The 25,108-nt window shown below is 30.6% G+C and overlaps 3 protein-coding genes across 3 annotated transcripts; 1 reads left to right on the forward strand and 2 right to left on the reverse strand.

Moving 5' to 3' along the window:
- Positions 1-3,981: 3,981 nt before the first annotated feature.
- On the reverse strand, positions 3,982-6,152 carry HELRODRAFT_159284 (hypothetical protein; the record flags this gene model as incomplete). Its single annotated transcript, XM_009011172.1, has 2 exons — positions 3,982-4,151; positions 4,418-6,152. The coding sequence occupies 2 exons, from the start codon at positions 6,150-6,152 to the stop codon at positions 3,982-3,984; spliced, it is 1,905 nt and encodes a 634-aa protein (XP_009009420.1).
- Positions 6,153-9,431: 3,279 nt separating this feature from the next.
- On the reverse strand, positions 9,432-17,941 carry HELRODRAFT_105484 (hypothetical protein). Its single transcript, XM_009011173.1, has 25 exons — positions 17,872-17,941; positions 17,042-17,141; positions 16,877-16,954; positions 16,683-16,745; positions 16,328-16,441; positions 15,913-16,029; positions 15,570-15,623; positions 14,981-15,043; positions 14,572-14,695; positions 14,228-14,324; positions 13,967-14,076; positions 13,781-13,804; positions 13,527-13,695; positions 13,253-13,371; positions 12,907-13,046; positions 12,627-12,728; positions 12,125-12,188; positions 11,557-11,648; positions 11,260-11,289; positions 11,085-11,177; positions 10,888-10,960; positions 10,611-10,681; positions 10,349-10,492; positions 10,090-10,233; positions 9,432-10,015 (listed from the first exon to the last, which is right to left on the reverse strand). The coding sequence occupies exons 1-25, from the start codon at positions 17,874-17,876 to the stop codon at positions 9,920-9,922; spliced, it is 2,286 nt and encodes a 761-aa protein (XP_009009421.1). The 5' UTR covers positions 17,877-17,941; the 3' UTR covers positions 9,432-9,919.
- Positions 17,942-22,515: 4,574 nt separating this feature from the next.
- Positions 22,516-24,847, forward strand: HELRODRAFT_93421 (hypothetical protein). Its single transcript, XM_009011174.1, has 2 exons — positions 22,516-22,945; positions 22,973-24,847. Exons 1-2 carry the CDS (start codon positions 22,838-22,840, stop codon positions 24,479-24,481), a joined length of 1,617 nt encoding a protein of 538 aa, XP_009009422.1. The 5' UTR covers positions 22,516-22,837; the 3' UTR covers positions 24,482-24,847.
- The last annotated feature ends 261 nt before the right edge of the window (positions 24,848-25,108 follow it).

Raw genomic sequence — 25,108 nt, forward strand, 5'->3', positions numbered from 1 at the left:
ATTTCAGTCAAATTCCGTGCTTTTTTATTGACACTGGATCTCGACTCCACCACCTAATATTATATTAAGAATACGCTAGAACAAATGATGCGGATGAATGGTCTTTATGAATGGTTAAACATTTATGTGTTTATATATGTACTGAGCGAACATTTACATAGTTATATGTCTATATATGTATGACACGAACATTTACTTATTTATCTTCAATTATCTTTCTGCTTCAGTTATTTTCCTTATTTTATTTCATTAACTATTCATGTATCTACCTGCGGTGGTCACCACAAGACAAACAGTCTTATTCGGTCTCCGCATATTCAACTTCATAACTTTTATTCACTTATTTGATATGTTGTTGATTATGAATAAAACTTTGAAAATGAAATGAATGAAAAATATATACATATATATATACATATGCAATTATTGATGAAAATCATCATTATTGATTTTCATCAATAATTGCAATGCTATATACTATATACTATATAAAATACTATATATATATATATATATTCTATTCTAGTGAAGACATTACTAATGCTCGACAGCAAATAATCACAGACATTGAAACCGCAAAGCTGGAATATTTGAAAAATTCAAAAACTGGAACAAAAAAAGAAAAATTCTTGGATATTCTGTCACTAATTAATGACATTGTGAACTGCAAACAAACTGAAAAAATTCCGTGTTACGTAAGTATTGATGACAAAAAGGTGCCGTCGCATGTGGTAATGTTGCAATTCAATTTCAACACAATATTTTCCAAATTGCATCACATAGAAACTACTCTAAACAATTCTACCAACAAAGCTTCAAATGCGAATTTGCACAGTCAAAATAATGCAAACATGTTCGACAAGTATAATGAAAATCAACTACTAAATAAAACAAACATAAAGACAAGTGAACCTCCACCTCCTAGTAGTAACAGCTCAAATTTGAATAAATTGCAGTTAGATCTCTACCAAGAACCCCTCAACCTATACCTCCTTGGCATTCAGCTGGTGGGAGAAATGCGGACAGAGATGTCTTTGAGCAAGAGATGGTGAACAGCGGACAATTCACTGTTGTGGGCCAGTCAAAAAATAAAGCCAACACAATCAAAGAACAAATCAAAAAAATTATAGGCAAAAATTTACTGAAAATTGTAAACTTAAAGCTGAAAAACTACTAGTAATCAAAACTGTCTACTCAATGAGTAATGTTCAGAAATGTAACAAGACAGATGTTTTCCAGTCTTCAAAAAATCAGAATTGGAGTCAGAAATAAAAGATCAAACAGAAAAAAACAACAGAGAGTCAACATTATTCCGCATATGCATTGACAGTAAAGATTCACAAAAAATGAAAGACCCGAGCATCATACCAAATGACATTATTGTTCGGGAATGGCAATTTAATAAAAACAAAGAGCAAAAAAATGGATGATAACAAAACAAATTTCACAGTGGTTTTTGAAGAGGATAAAGAAGAAGACAACAGCTCACAAGTAATAAAAACATGCAAGTTATTCAGTGTTGAGAATTTGAATAAAACATATAAAAAAATTAAGTCTATAGACAATCATTTCAAGTTGTTAAAATTAATGCATATAAATTCAAGAAGCCTATTAAATAAATGTGAGGAAATTGATGATTTTTTGAGAACAGTTATGTTTGTTTTTGATATCATAGCTATAAGTGAAAGTTGGTTAAATAAAACGAATGAAAGCCTGATGTGTGATAGCATAGGTGTACTCACGCATGTTTTGGGATTATATATCTAAACCACAATATGTAAGCTTTTGTTTATTTTGTATATATGTATATGATTACATTACGTTTGTTTGTTTATTTATTGGGTATTTATGTACAAACAATTTCGAATGTGACTATGTTCCAAATGATTCTATTCTATTTAACATTCTTGTTAACTTAAAAATTTTCAACTGATCAACAATCATTATCATATTTGTTAAAATTTTTACTTTTTCTCTTGATGACATTACATTTACATGTTAATTTGGATTATTTTCTACTAAGGTTACTGTGCACGATGAGTCTCTTAAAGACTCCCTACAGTAGTCCTGTACCTTTATTTTTCTTTGAGGTCGAATAAAATATTGTATTGTATTGTATATATATATATATATATATATATATATATATATATATATATATATATATATATATATATAAACGTACTGGACCAGAAATATAGTTTAAATAATTTTAAACTTAAACAAAGCAATTTAATTCTGGCTGGCAGATTATAAAAAGTTGCGTATGACGTGTTGATCTAGATTGCACGAGATAGCCAAAAATGTGAAAATCTTTATAAAATGCTGGTAGCTGCTGATGTAATCGTTTTAAACGAAACATTTAATTTTCAATAGTTTTAAAAAACTGAAACTAAATAATAAAATAAAAGCCTACACAAATATATATGTGTAGGCAAGTACCATTATCAGCCATTAAAAATGGCATAAAAGCAAGCGGCTATAAATATAATTTGAGCCTGAAATCGAGTGATTACAGCGCGAGGCTTAAAAACCCGAAAAATGACGTTATCGTACGAAACGTTGACGCCATGAAACATGTCGAAAATGTCACCGACCCGCAATTTTTTTATCGATTTGTAAGTGGAAGTCTTTCTATTTTTCATTGAATATATTTATTATCTATATAAACAATGCAACTTGGTCGATGACAATTGTAAAAAAAATTGTTATTTAAATAATGACGTAAACTGAACCACAACTGTATTTTACTGTAACGTGCAACGGTATGTTACTATCTAGACCTTTTACCATACATATGAACAATTAAATGTTTCTAGCGAGTTCAAATTTTTTAATATTTCTTAAGAATTATCTTTTCAAAAATTCCTTCTTAATTTTGTTTCATAGTTTTAAGTAGCAAAAATTCATCCCTTCAAAGAATAAATAAAACTCGACGTACGCAAAAAAAAACAAGAAAATGAGAACAACTAATAAACCGTTTCGATTCATTCATCAACATTCAATTTCTTCTTTAAACAAGCAGGCGACAGATTAATTCTACGTTTAATGCCCGCTTATTGTATAGGTGTATGTAAATGTAACAAAGCAATATGAAAAATTACGATGATGCGTCTGCATGTTGATATTATTGAAGGAATGCATCACCACATCGGCAACTACTGGAATGGCTTCAACAAAAAATAAATTTAAATAGCTTTAAATTTTAACTAATTGATACACTTGGTTGAATTATTTCTGTTAAAAATTTATTTTGTCACTTCATGAATTTGACATTTTTTGGTGCTATGCACTTTAAATAGAAAAAAATTTCTACGAAAACGCTTTGATCAGTAATGAAATTTAGAAAATATATCAATTTAATATTAAAACGCCGATCGATCGCCAAGCAAATGAGATTCGCTCTGAATTTCAAAAGTTATGAATAAGTAGTTAGAGACGAAGAAAGAGCTCATGAAAACATGCCAAGAAAATGCTATAACGTGCAAATTATAAAAATAGTCGTATATTTTATCGGTGGCCAATGTAAGATTAGAAAATAGAAAGACACATGAGTAACGACATATTTCAATTTGAGCGTTTTGTTTTGTATTAAAATTTGAAACAAAGTAATTGCAAAAATTAATAACAAAAATCAAACCAATTCAAAAATTTGATCAAGAAAATAACTAAGGCGGTAGAAAGAAATGTATTGAGTGGTATATTTGTGGTATATGGTATATTCATGGTATATTTTAACAAAAAAATAGCGGTTCAAAGTTTGACTAAATCAATCATAAAATTGGGTAACATGAAAGGATATCAAGCTTAAACGCTAATAAAATGCGCAGCTATGCGGTGCGATGTGAACACATTAGATTAACATCAGTCTGTGATGGCAGACTAAAAACTTTTCGTAAAATAAATACCAATACTACTAGAGTTGAAATTAGAATTTAAAAAATTAGTAGTATAGAAAAGAAAAAATAATAAATGTGCTAATTATGCTGCAAACTCTTTTGATCTCTTAGATACAAACATTTGCATCAATGAGGCCAGTGCACGGACTCCATTTAAAAAGTTGTTGAATCTTGTAAAAGTTGGAATGGTGGGGAATGGCATATGTGTGACAAGTAGAAATGCCTGCGGTGTTGCCACGTCCACGAATGCACCTGAGTTGTGCAATTGATAGTCTTGCGTGCAAGTGTAGTGTGCGTATATGCCTGTGTGCTCAATAATAGTAGCTTATCTCTTAACAAAAACAAAGAAGAGATGTGTATGCGTAGAACACGTGAACATGAGAAAAAAATAAACAATAAAAACAAGAAAAAATTAATAAATGAATAAATAAACCAACTTAGAATAACATTAGACCACAAATTCAAAAATTAAAAACCGAACTAAATGATAACCTGTGTGGAATCATTCCAGTTCAAACGGCTCAAGCTCTTTCCGACATCTTGTTTAGAAAACTTATTATGGCCATGCCATGGTGAAGGTGATTTAGATTCATTATTATCTTCAAAGAAAGGAGTCTTGTGATCTTTGGCAGCATTGAACTCATCAGTACTAACAGACCTCCCCTGGGTGTCTCGCGTCATGCAGTTCCCAGCCAGGAGCACCCACTCAAGAACCAAAGGTGCAATGTTATTGTTGATAGCTGTGTATTTAATAGTGCCATCCTTGTTACATTTTGGTAATTTATTTAAGTTGAAACGTTCATTAACTGCCTTCGTGACCCCGCTACCTCTAGGCATCTGTTCCAGATTATGCAAACATGAGACAATTTTCATATTCTTGTTAGCATTCAAAAAATGTCCTAACAATGCAGAACACTCCATGGCCGCTTGTCGTATTAACTTTTTGGAATCCAATAATGCTTCCATCACAGGCCCTACAAACATTTCAATTTCACCAACTTTCATATTCATGGTCAATAACAAATACATGACAAAATTTAACGTTTCCTGTCTAAGTTTACTTCGAGAATGTTTTAGAAAACTACATAGTGGGGGAGCTGAGCTGACAATTCCGAGAGTCTCAAAAATAATCTTCACCAATTTGAAAACACTTTCTTTCAAGCAAATTACATCAGTGCATATAAATGGGAAAATGTTAGAAATAAATGAATTTGTATAAGGTTTCAATTTTAAGCCATACTGTTCCAACAAAACTTTAATAATATCCAGACATATTAAATTAGTTTGCATGTTAGAAACATCAAAAAGTTTTAAGAGGAATTCTAAGAATTGAGGAAAGTTTTTCTCCAAAGCATCATTGTTTTGTGGATTCTTACAAATAAATTTTAAATCTTCCAATGATTCAACTTTTTCATGAGTTGAATCTTTTTTTAATAGTCTGTCATAAATATTGATCGACAAGAATCCAAAGACAAGTTGTGAATGTAAATTCATTTGTTTAGCATTTTTATCATCGTCTTCTTCATCAACGTCATAATTAGGAATATCTTTTGATGAGAACAGTTCTTCACTTTTCATCAACGAATCAATGAAACTCAATTCCCTGACATCACCACTTAGATAATTATAAATTTTTCTACAGTTTTCATCAGCATCTTTGGAATAACTTTGAAACAATTTGTCACCCAAAACATTTTTTAATTTCTTCAAAGATTCAAACCCATGAGTCTGCATGAATTTGTTGGAAAGCTTGTTGTAAAGAGCATGGATCAGCTTTGCAATGTGGCGGTTTGCTTTAAAGTCAACAACGATTAAATGCAGTTTTGATATTACTGATTTGCTGATTTTTTTACTTCTTGAATTTAAACCTTCAGATATTATTAAATCTATTGTAGCTTGAAAATTTTCAGTTTTTTTCAAGCATGTTTTTAAACATTTAACTGCATTCAGCTGAACTCCACTTCTATTATCTTCCAAGCAGGTTAGCAAAGCTGGAACAATCGCATGGATGCAGTTGCACACATTTTCTTCAAGACCATTTATAAAATCGACTACAAAATTAAGTCCATGTGTCCTGACATCAATCTCTTTATCAAACAAAACAACAGCCAAACCACGTGCAATTTCATATAAATCAGAAAATTTTGATTTGCCTTTGTTTATTTTTAAAATATTATGCAGGGTTTTGATTGATTCTAATCTACTTTCATAACTAACATCAGTAAGAAAGGCAATAGCCTCATACTCATCCATCAATTTTTTTAAGAATTCAACCACTGTTTTAAAATCTACAAATTTTTTGGCACATGACGTAATATATGAAAAATAAAAAGTCCACTCTTTTTTATGAAGCCAATACAAAATGAAGCCAATGAATTTCAACTTGAAAAACTGTGTGATAAACAAATAAAGTTATCCACTTTTAATATTTTCAAAAATTGCTTTTATCTCATTTTATTGCATATAAATGACACAGTTTTCATATCATAATAATGTTATATGTAGATATCCTAATCCAAATGAAGTGTCATTTTATTACACTTCTGAACTTATTGTATTTTATAATTAATAGTATAAACTAATGAAGAAATTATAATTGTAAGTTTATTGTTTAAATTTTAATTAAATAACATTTGCTATATTCTAAATGTAAAAACAGTAAAATTAAAAGTTAGAAAACAGTAGGTAATTTATTTATTTATGTTTGCATGTTTTAATTTAAGTTTAATTTAATTAAATTTAAAAATTATATGATCAGTTCAATTATCTTTTATCAGTTATATATTATCAGTTCAAGATTTGAGAAATTATTATAAAGATGACAATTTATTTACTATAATTCATTATTAATGAAGAACAAATAATTTAAATTAACATATAAATAATAATATATTTATCTTCAAATTTAAAAAAGCTTGCTTGATTAATTTTAATTAGTATTAGTTTTTTTTAATTTATCAAATAAATAAATTAATTAATTATTAAATTTTGCATTTGAAATATATAAGAAATTCGATTCGTATAAAAATTAAATTACCAAAAACTTAGTAAAGAAATTTTTTTCGGTTAACTACGAATAGAATTTGGCGAGGGTGAACATAAAAGTGTTTAATCATAATATCGTTTCGTTTATTATTTTTTTTCTTCATAGCTTCATTAGTAACCTGATTTGTTTCCAAAGACGTAAAAAAAATTGTAATTGAAAATTCACGAAAAAATATTTTTGAAAAATTCAAAAATGAACGTTAAATGATAATAAAATAATGAACACAATTTTTCTGATTAAATTATTTACCTAATTTTTTCAAAATTTCTACCTTTTTTTTCGTTTTGTTAGAATGTTCTGTTTTAATATTTGTTTTTCTAGAAGTTCTTATTTTCATCTACGTAGAATAAAAAAACTTCTGCCTTTTCTTGATGGTCCTACTCTTCTCTTTCTTGTAACTTCTTTGAATTTATCAAGGATTGATTATTATAACTCGTTCTACTATGGTCTTACTGATTCTACACTCTATCCCATAAGTAAAGCTTTTTAACTCTGTTACTCGTCTATTTGCTCCTGTCCCTTTCTTTTCTCATATATCTCCATATCTTGTTCTTCTGCACTGGCTACCTTAAAATTATAGAATAGTTTTTGAAATTTGCACTATTTATAAGTTTCAATCTAAATTATTTCCAAAGTACTTATCAGATATATTAATTGAACCTAAACGCCCCGATTTACGATCGTCTTCTTGTTCTCAATTCTTCTTAACTCGTGTTAAACACTCTTTTGCTAAATCTAAATATACGATATATAAAGTAGCATACTTATGTACTGTACTTTTCGGTACTACTAACACATTACATAACATCCTCATAAATATTAAATAAATAAATAGATAGATTGAGTTCCTCATCGTCATTTATTTTGTGCTCGTTGTTCCGGAAATTTGTTAAATTCATCTGATTATAATTATATTGTAAATAAATTGCTCTCCAGTATTGCTATCATCTAATTTCAAACATGAGACTAAGACGGCGACCGATTTAGGTTTCTTTTGGAAGCGGTGTGGATGTGGATAATGAGCAGTGCGGATTCTGGCGGTTGCGGACGTAAACTCTGCAGATGCGGGCGGTTTGGAAAAATCTCTGCTTAGAGCTCTATATATATATATATATATATATATATATATATATATATATATATATATATATATATATATATACACGACATGATTGTACGAATGAATTGGATTACGAAAATCCTAAGAGACGATCACGTGACTCACGAATAATAATGATGACCGGTGACAACCATTCCTACAAGTTAATGAATGCAACTAATTAAATTACGGCTTTTCTGTACGTAATTTGAGCAGTTCACAAATTTTATGCTTGACTCGTTAGATATCTAAGTTAATTTAAATTCGCTCGATAGACCTAGTAAAATATTGCATCATAACCACTTTATTTTCATTTTTATATCGAGATTCATTTGAAATCTCTATTTTAAATCAAAAATGATAAAAACTAGGGCAAACCTTTAATTTCAAGCTAGTTAATATTCATTTTGTCAAAACTGAAATTCAACAAAACACACCATGAACTAAGTTTCATAAAAAAGGAGCTATATAAGCTCTTGCGTGTAGAGCACTAACGACGGCCGGCGAACCCGTAAGGAAGACACAAACGAGTAATTTATTGCTCACATAAATCTTCTGGAAAAGTCCCCGGACACTTAGCAGAGATGTTAAGTTTAACACTGAAACAATGCCTCATTGTCGCCTTAATGGCTAAGACCGTAAGAGAGCCAGCGATAGAGGCATCATTTGGTCTAAGCAAAGTCATTCGGGTGGTTGGTGTCAGCGCCATCTCAACGGGGCTTAACGTCGGGTGCATTTTGCAGAATCGAACTTTGAAATATCTTCGTTAAAAAATCTTATTCTGATGAAAAGTACTTCTGCATGAATATATTGCGGCTTTGGTTTCTACTCATTGTTAATGGTGTCACTGGCTTCAATGATATCGTCAGTCCCTGATTCATTAGACTGTGGTGGATAAAATTGTTAAGAAATATCACTGCAGTTTTAGCTTATATATATGTATATACGGAGATAACTATTCACACAAATTAACTTACAGCTTTCCTTATGTGGTTTGAAAGGTTGATAAATTTTGTTTCACTCGTTAGTAATCTATTATTTAAACTAATAAAATAATTCATCATAACCCCTTTAATTTGATTTTCAAAATGAAATTCATTTGAAATCGCTTTTTTAAACCGATAATAAAAAAAACAAGAGCAAGATTTTAATTTCAAGTTAGTTCATTGTACATTTGTCAACAATTAAATTAAACCTAAGACTGAGTTTTTTGCAAGTGATTTGAAAACTTGATAAATTTTGTTTCACTCGTTAGATATTTATAATTTAAATTCTCTCGATAGAACTATTAAAACAATTCATCCTAACCCCTTTAATTTAATTTTCAAAATGAAATTCATTTGAAATCGCTTTTTTAAACCGATAATAAAAAAAACAAGAGCAAGATTTTAATTTCAAGTTGGTTCTTTGTACATTTGTCAACATTGAAATTCAACTAATACACCTAAGAATGAGTTTCATAAACAAAGTCATATAAGCTCTCGCGTGTACAAATTTATAAATGATCGGCAAACCCGTAAGGAAGATACAAAGAAGTGGTTCCTTACTCACGTGAATCTTCTGGAAAGTCCCCGGGCACTTGACAGAGATGTTAAGTTTAACTTGAAAGAATGCCTCATTGTCGCATTAATGGCTGAGATTGTAAGGGAGCCAGCGATTAGAGGCATCATTTGGTCTAAGCAAAATCATTCGGATGGTTGACGTCAGCGCCATCTCAACGGGGTTTGACGTCGGGTGTGATTTGCTTAAAACGTCGAAAAAACCATACAACGATCAAGTATTAAATAACTTTTTTTTTCGATGAAAAATAATTTACACAAAGCCACAGTCGCTACAAAAATATATTCAAACGTTGGGATGAACCGTTTCCGACTATCACACGATCAGATGAACTTTTCTCTCCAATTGCTGTTGGACATCCTCGGACATCAATTGTTCAAGCGTTAATAGTGAATGTCCCAGCTGATCTTCCTATGAATAAATACATTTTGTAGTTGAAAATATTTAAATAAACGATGACAACTTTTCATGTACGAAGTATATACCCTTGAAAATGGTTGAGCCATGGTCCTGAGAAATCGTTTTGTTAACTGTACAGCATCATCAGTTGACAGGTTGCACACGGAATCGGAAAGATACTCCTGTATCCATTTTGGTAATTTATTTTTCTTATCCGTTCTTGCAAACCTCTTTGGACAAGTTAATTAGAAACTAATAATTTTATGACATTTAAAAAAACTGGAAAGCTACAAATATATAAATATGAGTGATGGTTATTAGTGAATATGTAATATTTTAATGAACCTTATCAGCAAAAACCATCACTCCATAGTCAGTTTTGCCTCTGAGTGCTCTGCCAACACATTGAGCTGCATGCCTCATTGCATCAAATGTTAAAAAATCATTTTCGCGAATGTGGAATTGTTCACGTAAATATTCAAGCCTTGCCTAGAGCCAACAAGTGAAAGTGTAAACTTATACCTTCAGCAGAAGTTTTTATCATTCAAATTAAAATCTAACACGGAAAAGAAAGAATTTAATAATAACCAAATTCAAGTATATTAACCTTTAGAATTCTGCTTTGAGTATAAACATAGGGTACACCAAACATAATAACAGCTCGTCCATAATGGTGGTCTAAAAAAGCACAATGAATTCCAAACATTACATGAGTGAAAAAAAAAATAAAAAAAAAGAAGACTACACAAAATTTTATTTGAATACTGAACAGTTTATAAATTTAATTTCTTATGTTTAATATAAGTATGTCCAGTTTCTGACAGGAAGTGACTATAAATTGTATCAAATTAATCCATGAAACAAAAACATAGAACATAACAAACCAAAATCAATCCCTTCAGAAACTTTCCCTCTGGCTACAGACAATAACACAGCTCCTCTTCCATTTTCACAGGCCTTATTCATATAAAATCAGGTTACAAGATTGAAGCATTTCCAAAAAATAAAGATAAAATGTATTCAAATAAAAAAATAACGATAAAAAAAATTCATTGAGAAAAAATTAAAAAAATTTAATAACTTTTTGATAGTTTGCCAGAGCCAGTGAAGTTTCAGCTGCATCAGTCGTTTCAATGAACAACAACTTATACTTCTGAACTTGATCAATCAAGCCCTAGCGAAATCAAATATTTCGACATTTACAATTTTACAAGAAATATTTTACAAGAACAGAAACCGAAAATGCTCAAACCTACTTGGTCATACCATGCAGCAATGATAGATTCCTGTAATTTAAAAAAAATGCAGTTTGAAATGACTCGGTATAATGACTTGAGAATCGAGTAAATTTAAAACGGTTATGATGTTAAATTGATATTTGAATGAACAAAAATATAATGAAGAATAATTCAAGTTGTGTTATTTTATTAACCATTTTAAAATCAATTTTACATAAAAATTTTGTTACTTACATGTATGGTCATAAGAAGGATAGGAACATACCAATTGAGAAAAAAAAAGCAAGAGGATAAACAAACAAAAGTTTGACGTACCATGTAGACGTAGCTAGTGAAGAAACAGACGATCCCATCAGCCACTACCGACGCCATCTCCGCCAATAAGAGTCCGTAGTTTCGTATTACAGCTAGTTCAATTTTCAATTTAATGAGGCTAACAAAATTTGTAAACAGTAATATATATTAACCAGCTATAGAAAAATTTATGAACTGTGTTTGAGCTAATGACATAATTAGAATTCCTAGAAGACTATATTATCGCAACATACAAAAAGATGAATAAAAATTTTGAATGATAGTTAGATTAAATTCTGTTCATTCAAACATTTTGAAGTAACATAAAATGAACATGTTCAGTAAATACAATTTTTGTTTGATTTATCCATGAACAAGCATACAGCCCAAAAAACTCACATGAAAATAGATACTCTAATTATCAATACGAGAATTAAAACTATACAAACTAGCAAATTTTTATATTTTTTTCATTTTACCAAAATTTGAATAAAACTTTTTTTACAAGACATATTTGTAAATGTGCATGAAAATGTACGTTGAAAAAAGAAAAGTATTACTATATTAAAGAAAATGGGCACACACAGACCTGGATCTTCTCTGGATTCAAATTTTGAACTGACCGACACCTGATCACTACCTCTCGTCACGACCTAATTGTTTTGTTGAAATTATAACAACAATCTAACGATTGTTTCAGTGGAATAATTATAATACGTGAATGATTGTGGTTCAATTAAAAACATAACCGTATTTAATTTTATTCTAGCGAAGAATTGTACTCTGGCACATATATAATAACATTAAGGTGCCATAAAATTGACTGTTATAACTATATTACATCAGCATGACACATGAACAATCCGAAATCAGAAAAAAACAGAAAAAAACAAACAATGTTTTAATGCATCGTTTCTCATCTGTAATTAATGAACCACAAAAATAATAAAACTTTTTAATTTTTTAACTAAAAAAAAACTTCCATAACATCAGATCAAAACGTTTGAAAAAAAAAATTTCTCAATTTGCTCAGTTGACTCTAATAAGACCTATTTAAAAGTAAATAGAAGATGGAAGATGAAGTGACGAACCATCGGGCAAATGCACGGTCTGGAAAGGGACATGGTGAATGAAGCCATCGTCACAGGATGGAAATCGAGTATGCGAGGATACATTTCGACTGGAGAAAGAGTCTGCAAATTTAAATTACTATATTCATTTGCTTCTAGTATGTTTGAAACATTTCTGTTTAACAGAATGACATTAATGTGATTTACCTTTAATAATTTAATGAAACAATTTTCATATTAGCACACTGCATGGTTTAGGATACAAAAAATTAATCAATCAAACAACTAGCAACAGTGATACCCCAGAAGTGATGACGACAGTTTGAAATCTATCGAAGACAGGCTTGATGGCGATGGAGGCATTCATGCAGCTGAAATGCATCAGCGGGTTGCTGATGGTCGGCGTGCGGTCATCGTAGGGCTCGATGATCAATGTGAACCCTGATTGAGGTCGTTAACGGTGGGAAAAATAATTTATCAGATATCGTAATGATGGAAATCTTGATCAAAAAAAAAAAACTGAAGTTCCAAAAAGATTTAAAACGTAAAATGTGTTATGCAGACTGTTGCAAGCCATTTCATAAGAGAATAAAATTTTTATAAAAATTTAGAGAATTGGAATTTTTTAGAAATGAATCAGTATGTACCTTTGGTGTAAGTACTGATCATGGTTGCAAAATTAGCAACAAGTGTGAGGGCAGAGTAATCCTGGATGTCGGAAAGTTCCAGCGTTCGCAAGAGGGATCGCAGACGTTCGCAACAAAATCTATCAAAAATTAATTACTAATGAAAATAAATCATCAGTAAACTGAAGAATGTTGTTGATGGAAAGAATGTTGATGGAAAGAATGTTAATGGAAAGATCTGGAACGTGTGCAATGTCATTATTTGCTAGTGAATACTTTATTTATACAGACAAACCTCAGTGGTTTCCTCTCAATGCAAACTTTCTGCAAGCAATCCTTTAGAAAAGATGCTGGACTCTCCTGTATGAAGTGTTGAATGTGAGAACGAGACTTCAAATACTCAACGAATCTCTTCATGAAGATGATGAAATGTTCACAGTTTCTTATGTTGCCTGGCACTGACTCTAGGTCGGTGATGTGATTGGCAACGTTTCAACAGGTCGTACAATTTTGGGATGAATGAATAATGAAATAATAAAATAATCCTACCTTGTAGAACTTCATCTGGAAGAACTATGGTGAAAATAAAAATGAAGTTATTTTAACTTTTTAATAACATCTTTATTTCAGCATAAACTTGTAGAAGGAAAAATCTCCAAACATTGTAGATAATGAAACAACCAGAAATTAAACAACTTGACAGCAGTTTTAACAAAAACAAGTGCTAAAAATAACTTGGATTAGCCATGATGACATCAGTTTCCCTGGCTATGTTAGCCTCCTTCAATCCTTCAACCAACCTGTTGTACTCCTTCTGAAGCTTGCTGGCATCTTCATCTTTTATCCTACGTGCATGTGTCAAGTTGAAAACATTTAAAAATCAATTTAACATTTAAAACATTTAATTTGAATATTTAAAAATTGTTTCCAACTTTTATTATTGCACTATTACTGTTGAAAAAATTTATAGCAAAAATTTTAATTGAATTAAAAAACCGTTGTATATTCTCCTTTAGGCTGTCTAAATTGAGAGAGCATTTATCCAATGTCTTTCTTGATATATGTAAACTCATTGATTCTATGCAAACATTATCTGCAACGTTAATAAAAACAGTTGCATTACAGTTAAAATCTAATATTCATGAAGAACTTAAGATCGATAAATGTTGGTAAACAACAAAATGACAATGAATAAAAAAAATTTCAATTAAACATTAGACAAAAACATTTTACATTTCCTGGATATTGTATCCACTATGACAAAATGGTATAGAAAGAAATAAAAATTTAGAACAAACAGAAAAAAAACCAAAATGTAAAAATAACAAAAGCATGACAACCTATATTGTGTGCTTCATCGAAAACTACCACAGAACTTTTTCCAAGCTCTTTAGAGACCAGATCAGCAATTTTAGGATCTAGGAGGTAATAGTAGCTGTAAACTATTATGTTGGCATGTGTTATCTGGAAAAATTTTTCACATATGAATTGTTATTTAACCATTCTTATGATAATTTCTATTCATTAAATTAATTGTTGTAAATGCTTGCAATCGGATGAATTGTACTGAACTGTTAACCAATAATTTTTAAAACGCACTGAAATAACATCAATTTTGGCGTTAAACAAAATAAAAAATGCAATAACAATAATAACATGATAACAACAATAACACGAATTATAACAATAGCAATAAATGTAGTATAAAACTGCATGCAAAGTAGCAATACACTGAAAGGTAGGACGCACCGAGTGTCTGGCAAGAAAGTAAGGGCACCATCCCCTGTCCAAGCCATAGGCCTTTAGAGCCTCCTTCAAATTCATAACAATTTAAACGATCTTTTTAAGCAAAAATCTTTTAAATATTTGTTTATATAGAAATCAATAAAATAATACTTTCATTAAAATTGTTACTAATGAAATGTGAAACATCTAATCTTTAATATAGAAGAGCAAAGAATTATACAAAATCTACAGCCATAGAGTGATCTAAATATTTGTACAAATTGTAAATTGTACAAATTGTACATAGCTTCCGACAGTATTAACTTCAACAATTATAGACCCAATTTCAGACTAAAACAATTTTCACAACCTATAATTTTATTCAAAATAATAAGACTCTATCAAAAATCAGACCAACATAAGCTGAGGTTTGAAAATGGATTATTAATCAATTTATAAAAAAAATTTACAGGTGAACATAGAAGCAAAACAGCTACAGCAAATACAATATCATGGAGGTCTTGATTCAAGTTGCATAAGATATTAAAAAATTACGTATTGAATTTGTAACGAAAAAAATAAAAAAGTTAAAAACATTCAACATCCAACAAACCAAATTGTAAACTCCTGCCGGAATAATCACATCTTTTCCTTGTGCATCATATTGCTTTCAGCGAATAAATTGTTTAACCATAAATATAAATAATGCAAATTTAATGTTAAAACATAAGACATGATCTGAATGAACTTCAAAAATTCATTGTTTTATCAGCATTTAACAGGGATAATTTTTTTCTATTAAGATTAATTTTTAATTCCAATAAGGTGGAATAAATTCTCCACACTAAATGTTTGTACCAAGAACAGAATTATCAAAAACAAAACTGAGAAGGATTAGGCTGACCAGCAATGTTGAATCTCCAAATAAATTGAATGAATGAATGAAATGAAGCAACCTCAAAAAAATTGCAGACAGGAATAGAAGGGTTGGATTTGTGCTGTTCCCTGACGAACGAGGCGGTCAGACCATGGCACCTGCCATCGACCACCTTGCCATCTCTCTCCTGGCTCACCTGTTCATTTAATGAATAAATCTGATGAATAATCTAGTACAAAATTTCTGTAAACATTTTAAAATAAATTATAAAATAAACAATAAAAAGAAAATAATTTCAGTGTCGAACAAAAAATTGCTTCCTACATTAATATCGAACACGAAATAAGCATTTACACAAAAATAAACCAGCAACAACATTTTCATCATAATGAAAAATAATTTTTGGCTAACTTTTATTTAACATCAGACTTCAATAAGCCATCAGGTAATGAACATTTAAAAAAACATGTGAACTCGAAGAAAATGAAACTCACGGCAGGATGTATGCAGAGATTTTTTCTAGAACTGAGAGATATGCCGAGCAAACCAAGTGGCTGCCCCGTCACCTCCTGCCAGTAGTCAAACAAGTGCTCCAGCTCCTCCATCACCTATAATTATTCAAATAACTAATAATAATAATAATAATGAAAAAATTGAGGAAAACATAATAGATTAAAATTTTTAAAATGTGACCACAATTTTTATGAACTAAATTTTAATCGGTAAAATTTTTAAACTATCTTTAAATGAATGGACGAGTAATGTGTTATTAGTTGCAAACAGTTGAAATGTAAATGCTACAAAAAAGGCAGGTGTGAAAGCAAAAATATGAGCTAGTGTGGACAAAACCTTCTGCAGCTCGGGCACAGTCCTAGAACAGTAGATCAATTTTGTTAACTGTGTAGGGTAGGCCTGTAGATAATATGATTTCTATATCACAAATGCAAAATTTAAAGCAAAAAACCCATGAATAACATCTAGAAATGGCAAATGTGCAATGCAAAAATTAGGCACAATCCTAATTTTTTAAAAATGGCACCCACTTTAAGATAAGCGACAATCAGTGACAGCAGAGATATCGTTTTGCCGGTACCACTTGGCATTTCAAGAACACAATGACCCTAAGAACCAGATTAATTACAAATGACTCAAAATTATTAAAACAATAAGCAATAACATTGAATAAGGCAATTTTGTGGTGTATGTACCTGGGCATCAATGGCTTTTTTAAGTTCAAGCATATAGAGATATTGTTCTGGGTAGATGTACTCATATGGAAAGTACACTGTTAGCCCATCAATGTTTAGCCTGTTTTAACGTTGAACAAACTAAAGTTGAACATCTAGAATTTAGTTAGAGAATATGGGTTTTACTTTTGACACTATGATTAATTTTCTTCACCTTACCTCATTAAATTATTATAATTAAATAATATAATAAGTTAAATATTATCTCTATATTTTTTAGACCTTTTCTCTCTATTTATTTAATTTTTAATAACTAAAATTGTCCTTAACTTTTTTGAATTTTGTATGGTGTTGATAATTGAACTAAACTAAACAATTTTATTTTTTATAAACATCATCTACTTCTCTAAAGTTAACTTTAATTCAAACTAAATATTATCATATTAATCCTAACAATTAAATTCATTAATTACTAACTAAATGACTACTAATTGTTACTAGAAACTAAGAAAGAAGAGTCAATAATAATAATCTAGAATCTAGATCTAGATGAAAAGCAATATTTTGTATTGGCACATGATCTCTCTAGCTCTACAGTCTACGTTGTCAATAATTTAATTATTAGTATGATCCTGTCGAAACTTGATATTATTTAATTATAAGAACGTGTGCCCAGTTCAGACACCGGCAGAGATTGGCTCGAGCTCTACCAAGTGCCAGAAAAACAAAAAATCAAACCAGAGGGCGCCAAATGAAACAAAACAAAACACCCCCGTCCGGACATATTTGACGTTATGCAAATTCAAATATGATTCAATTCAAATTATTAAACAGAAACACGTTTTCCTCACTTCATTTTGATCTTTTTAAGTTTCTAAAATTATAAAAACACGTTGCGTTTTCGGAGCTTCGTTTCTAATCTTAACTTTATTTTTTAAAAGTGAAATCGAGTAATATTTTCAAATTTAAAAGTAAATCGAAGCGGTAATATTTTCGAATGTAACATTCCTACATAAACTTATTATACACACTATAAATGTAGAATAAAGAATATAGTAATATAGTACAATAATATAATAATTATAAAATAATGCATGCCTATACTCATAGAATAGTCGGTTGCAAATGGATGTTTTGAATCTGAACCATGAAACTTTGTAAAGAGGAATTGAACGAAAGTGATGCTTCAGTTTTAGACTGCGGTTTCCAACCATGTTCATATCATTAGTGTTAAAAATAATAATAACATTATTATTAATAACAATGACAAGGCGTTATGACGCGACAAGCGACTGTGACGCGATTGATAAGCTTTTATTGAAATAAAATATTATTAAGAAAGATTTAAATGACTGTTAGAATCTATAATATATTGTATTCTAAATGAGTGAATTTGCAATAAAGTTTGTTGAAAAGGTGTGGGAACATTGGAAAATTGAAGGCTTATTTTATTATTTTCAAGTTTTCAAATTTTTAAGTTTTAATTATTTAATTGACATATATATGTTGGTTAATGGAAGAAAATAACTCGAAGGTTGTGACGACCTTGCTGCGAAAGTAAGAGTAGCCATTCATCATCCTGTTTATTCGATGCGATTTGGTTATTTCAATGAAATATTAATAAAAATAATATATTTTATACTGGATGATCCGTCCTCTCCCGGTAACAATTATTGGACACTTTTTTACAGAAAAAATTACATGAAATTTACGAATAATACATAGAATCTAAATTAATGTTTAACAAAAATGATATAAAACCTTTTCATATTTGATTATTATTGATTTTTTCCGATCATTAACCGTAGAGTTCGCAAGGTCAAATCAGTTGCTGAAGAAAAAGTGTCTGTACGAATAATGCATGCATGCATCTACGAAGGATGAAAGTAACATATTAACATTCATTTGCACGCTTCATTTGAGATACAATGATCAATTACGTCATCTGATATCTCAAATGATGTGACGTCACATCTCTTTAATCATACAGTTCCTATCTGGAAAATATTTGCCGTATTGCGGCTGATAATTGTTGAATAATTCACGCTCGATAAATACAATAAATTATCAACTAAACTTGTTTTTCTTTAATTTGCATCCAATTTAAACATGTATAAAACTTTAAATTACATATTTTATGTCTATAATTCGTATCAAAATAATAATTCAACAAACGTGTTTAAATATTGTAATGATTTCTACAATATAATTTTACGTAACATTTAACGCCTCATTTCAAACTGGTCCCATCTTATACATATTTATTAACATATGCCCAAACGCCTTGTCTGATGGCATTGTAATTGCATCTTTAAAATTGCTTATCTTTTTGGTGTTTTATAGAGTTATGAACACGTTACTGTATTGTTGTTGTATTGTACTGCAAGGAAGACTGTTTTGTTTCTTGGTTCAGTTAAGATTTTTTTAGCCCAATGTGCTTGCTTGCTAATTGCATGTATAAGATTTTTGTGACAAAATGTTGTTAGTTTTTTGTTTTTTATTGTTAAAAGGCTGAAAGTGTGATGCCTTTGGTTATTTAAAATCCATATGTATTATGTTTTGTCTACTTTCTCTGATTATATTTTCTGTTAGTTATATAGGCTATCGTTAGGGGTTTTAATGTTTCAGTTTGGTTGTGCTTATCATGCTTTACTTTTTGTGGATTTGTTAAGTGAAGACTTCTTAAATGTAACGAACATGTTATGTATGATGAAAGATAACGCGTTGCTTCGATAAAACTTCAAAGTTGTTTGTAAAACTTCATAGCGTTCAGTTGACTGTGTCAGCTTTTGTTTGAGTCAAAATGCGTGTGATCAGTTTGTTTTATTCACAGTGAGTAACTCTCATTGAAATGTTTAGTAATTTTCTGCTCTATATTTTAGTGGAAATTTTTTGCTGATGTAATAATTATCAACTCAATGTTATATTTTATATTGTGACACATTTTTTAAATGAAATTTTTTCAAACAACATGCAGACGTGACTTCATTAAGCAGATTTGGCATTTACTAGGCAAGTTGTTAAATTTTGGGTATTTTCCTATGAATATAAATAAAACTTTAACAAGATCAAGGTTGAACAATATTTATTTTATAAACGTATTTTGTTTCTCCAAATAAGCTCTCAAAGCTGATTTAAAACTTTTTTTGAAAAAGTTTTTCTAATTGAATTAAATTTTGTACTAGCAAAACATTAATTCACACTTAATCATCATCATTATCGCTGTAGTCGTCATCACCATCACTATCTTCATCGTCATCATGATTTACGGGCGTATACATCTTTTGTTACCTTAATTGAACTAGGAACTTCCATTTCGCGGATCACTGCACTCGTTACAGTTGTTGTGTTGTCTGTTCGTTGGAGGTGGCAGAGAATGATTACGTTATTAAATGCAACTAAAGTACATTAAATAAATCAATAAATAAATTAATAAATAAGTGAATAAATAAATAAATGAATGAATTAATTAATTGTATAATAATTACCTAACTTAAGAAAATTTTGTTGTTACGAATAATTAAGCACAATCAAAATTTATTAGTACTAAACTGTTCATGCACGGCCATTTCATTGCAATGATTACTTTGTTAGCATAATTTGTGACGACATTGTGTCACATTAAATTGTCATAGATTGAAAATAAATCAGAGATTGTTTCAATTTATCTAAAAATTTATTAAACTCATATTTTTATTTGTTCAAAACATTTTAGAATCTAAATAAAAAAATTTACAAAATAATGGAAATAGTTTAAAATAAAATGCCGCTCTGCTCTGAGAGAAGTTTGAATTATGAAGAGGTTCAGCAGTTTCAAAGTAAGATACTTGCATTAATGTTGGAGGGTCTGCCTTTAAAATGGAGTGATCCACTTCTAGAGGGGGGAACAGCATGTTTGTTCTTATTTACAAAACGCTCGTGGCCAATTCATCCATCAATCATTGTTAGAGATTCATTTTAAAGTGGAAGAATGCGCCGCTGAATGAATTTCTCTGATCTTTCTATGAGGGTTCGTCGGTGGAGTGTGTTGTTTTGAGTTGCTCCGGTTTTTGATGTAGTGTAGGAATACTATTGCACTAGTACTGTTTATACTAATACTACTACTGCTGCTGCCACTACAACAACAACTACCACTACTACTACTACTACTACCACTACTACTACTGTCACTACTACTGCTACAACAACAACAACTACTACTACTTTTATTACTACTACTTCTATTATAACTAATAATATTTTTATTAAAACTATGACTACTGATAGTAGTATTATTACTAATACTCTTATTAATACTACTGTTATTATTTGTGGTAGAAGTAGTATTAGTAGTAAGTATTAGTAGTAGTAGTAGTAGTAGTTGTTGTTATTGTTGTAGTAGCAGTAGTAATTCTACTACTACTACTATTACCAACCCAAAATTTAGTTCTATAACTTTCACTACTATTACTGCTAATATATTTTCAGACGACTACTAATAATGAATATTCTACCAACAACACTGCTCTTATTTCCATAACAACAAAGCACCAGCCACAAATATACCACTACCACAACGACTTCTTCTACTACTAGTAAAACCTGCAGTACCAACAACATCAATGCTACAACATTCACAGCTTCTTCCAAAATTTCCCTTCATTCATCACATACAATATTATTATTTATTATCTAAATCAATTTTGCAACCACGCAAAATAATAACTGCATACGCAACAGCGTTAACTTCAGCAACAACTAATGATGTTTCGCTCTCTACCTATATTGAAAAAACAGTTGAAGATATCTTTCACTACGAATTTGCCGTGTTAATCTTCCGTATAGCAACATTCCTTAATTTAATTTCAATGTGATTTTGTTTTAATTTATTAATTAATTGAAATTGCTAAAGCAAGTTCTGTAAAAAGCGACAAGGGTAGATGAATGCTTCAACAAATTAATTGTCAGTCTCTAGTAAACCTTGGGCGTAAGTGGTCTTTCATTTTATTTTTGGTTAGGTAGAGATAAAAATTGTTGGCTTCAGACAGGTACATGAGTATACCTCGGCTGAACTGAATTTATTTTAAATTTCACATTTGCCACTAAGCGATGTCATTTGTTGCCGAATATTAAAAAGAATTATTTATAATACAGAAATAAAACAAATAATTTGAGATAATAAATTTTTCTTTCAACCATTTAAAAGCAACTGCTAATTTTTCGTTTAACAAAAAACAATAGAAAATTAAAGAAAAATAATTTAGGATACAATTTATTTAAATAAAAGTACTTAAAGCAAACGAACTAATGTAGAACGGTGCATTCTGATGTACGCATGTGTTGGTGAGATTTTGAAAACTTTGCCATCAACCAATAACCAACGGTGATGATTCGTTCAGCCAATAGGAGCACGAGAACTTTAAAATGAGGTTGAGCACGTAAATAAACCGGTGTTTATGTGCGTTAAATATGGGTTTTGTGTGTTGTTTCTGGCACACGCGTTGTAAGCTTTATTTTCAAGATGTTACAATTTTGTGGTTTATTTAGTTAAAATAAAATGTAATTAGAATACAAATTTAACAATTAACAATTTTGAATAGATGTCATACTAAGTTGTATTAATAATTATATATAATTATACATTTATATTAATTAAAAATATAATATTTCATAAGTTAAACATAATGGATGGTTATAAATAAAATAACAATTGGACATATAATAAAAAAATAAATATGAATTCTGTATTTATGATATAAAAATATACATGAAAGTTTTTTTTTTATTATTATGACTATAGAAATCAATGACATATTGGAAGTAAGATGTTATTGAAGAATGCATCGCCTATCTCGTGAAGTGCCGCATTACTCCAATTGTCATCCATTTGAAGATGATGTCGTTTGTGACAACGATGATAATGTTGGCGATGTGAGTAGGAGTATGATGATGACGACAAATCATCCATTTCAGATGATGACGACAAATCATCCATTTCATCACCGTCCATTCACTCACTCGCTTGTCAGGTTGTCACCGGCAGAGGTATGCCACTCAGACGTCAAACACGTTGAATCATATTTACAAAGCAACAATAGCAGTTTAAGTAACAACAATAACAACATCAACATCTGTAACATCAACAACAATGGCCAAATTGATGTCAACAGTTTCAACAATCTTGCAAATAAAGCCAACGTTGTCAAAAGCTTGGACAATGGCATTGTTAATTGCAATTATGTTTTGGTATCTGACAACAGCAACATTTGCCAGGGTAACGTGTTGAGCAAAAACATCCATCACAATAGTTATTGCAATTTAGAGAACTGCGGTGGCAACAACAACAACAACAAAGACGTTACTTTAACGCAATACTTTTCAAACAACTACACAGACAACAACAACAACAATACAAAGGTTTACGCAGCAGAAGTAACTACGCCTGTTATGATCCGAGATCATCTTCCCAACGGATTTAATGACAACAGTAGGATTGTCAGTTACAGCAGAAGCAGCAGCAACAGTTGTTTGACCAGCACCTGTATCAACAACATTGACCAGCTAATGACGAACGACAACAATGCAGACCTACCCTACTTTTCCAGATACCACCCTGAATACGGCTACCCCAAGCCTCCCTACTCCTACATCTCACTCATCGCCATGGCCATCAGCTCATTTCCAGACAAGATGTGCACACTGCACGACATTTACGCCATCATATCCAACAACTTTCCGTACTACAGGTCCAATCAGAAACGCTGGCAGAACTCAATTAGGCACAGTTTATCATTCAACGACTGTTTCGTAAAAGTCAACAGAACAGCAGATCGCCCCGGCAAAGGTTGCTTGTGGACGTTGCACCCAAAAGCAGGCAACATGTTCAACAATGGATGCATGTTGAGAAGGCAGAAAAGATTCAAAAATGATGAAGATCGCCAGGATGTAGAAAAGTTGTTTGAGGAGAACGATGGACAAGTTGATGATGCAAATGATAATTTTTCAGAGGATCATCAACACTTAAATCAGATATGTCATCAGTATCTCAATCAACATCCTGCCAATCATTTTCATCATCAAACATATCCGATAATCGGAAGTTCTCAAATCAATACTGACAGTTGTTTTTATAATAATAACTATGGGAGCAAAATATCAAACAAGAAATATATGTACAACTGTCAATCGAATATGGACCCATTGCAAGCTCCCTTCACATATCAGCATTTCATCAATAACAAATTTCATTATGCCAATATTTACCCATTAGCAGAGTGCGGCGTTAATGAACATATGGCCAGGCTGCAACAGAATGGAGCTGCAGGTCACCTCAACCAGCTCCACGGCCAGCATCCTCATCGTGACCAACTGCAACTTCATCAACGTCCTCACTCACAGCGACATTCGTACGGAGAGCAGGCGGAGCGGTATGATTCATTTGATAACGATCAAGAGAATGTTACATCGTCCACTGATATTTGAAAACTGCTTCCATCTGATTCAGCTTCATGCACGAAAATTTCATTCTATTAGAAATAGACAATAATTATACATGTTATTTTTTAATTTTTGAACAATCGATATACTTACATATGTCTAAGGTTGATAATATATATTATAACTACACTGGCATCTGATAATGTTCATTGTTCAAATGCTTTGTTTGCTCTAGCGAATAAGAGGTATTTAAAATTTTTCAAATAATTCATTTACAACTGGCGAGTTTATTTAAAATAGTTTATAATCATAATGATGCTTTTAGTATCAATTTAGAAGCTTTAATAGCAAAATTCGGCATTCTATTTGAAAACTAAGAAAAGTTAGCTAATGATCAGCATGAATTTTCAATAGTTTGACTCGACCATTTTTTCCGTTAAGCCTTGCAATGTTCAGATGTTCTATTACTTCTGCATATCGTTAAAAACATCCAATTGAAGCAATTTGTTCGCTAAGCTTTGCCAACAAACGAATGCTGACGACCTCATTGCATTCATCATTTTCCCGTCTCAAAAACCAATTGAATCATCAATCGTATTGTGAAATTTAAAAAATGTAGGCAAATTTGTGTCTGTAATCATCTCTAATATATTTTAAATAAATTATCAACTG

Source organism: Helobdella robusta, assembly GCF_000326865.2.
Source record: "Helobdella robusta unplaced genomic scaffold HELROscaffold_1, whole genome shotgun sequence".
Classification (NCBI taxonomy): Eukaryota; Metazoa; Annelida; class Clitellata; order Rhynchobdellida; family Glossiphoniidae; genus Helobdella; species Helobdella robusta.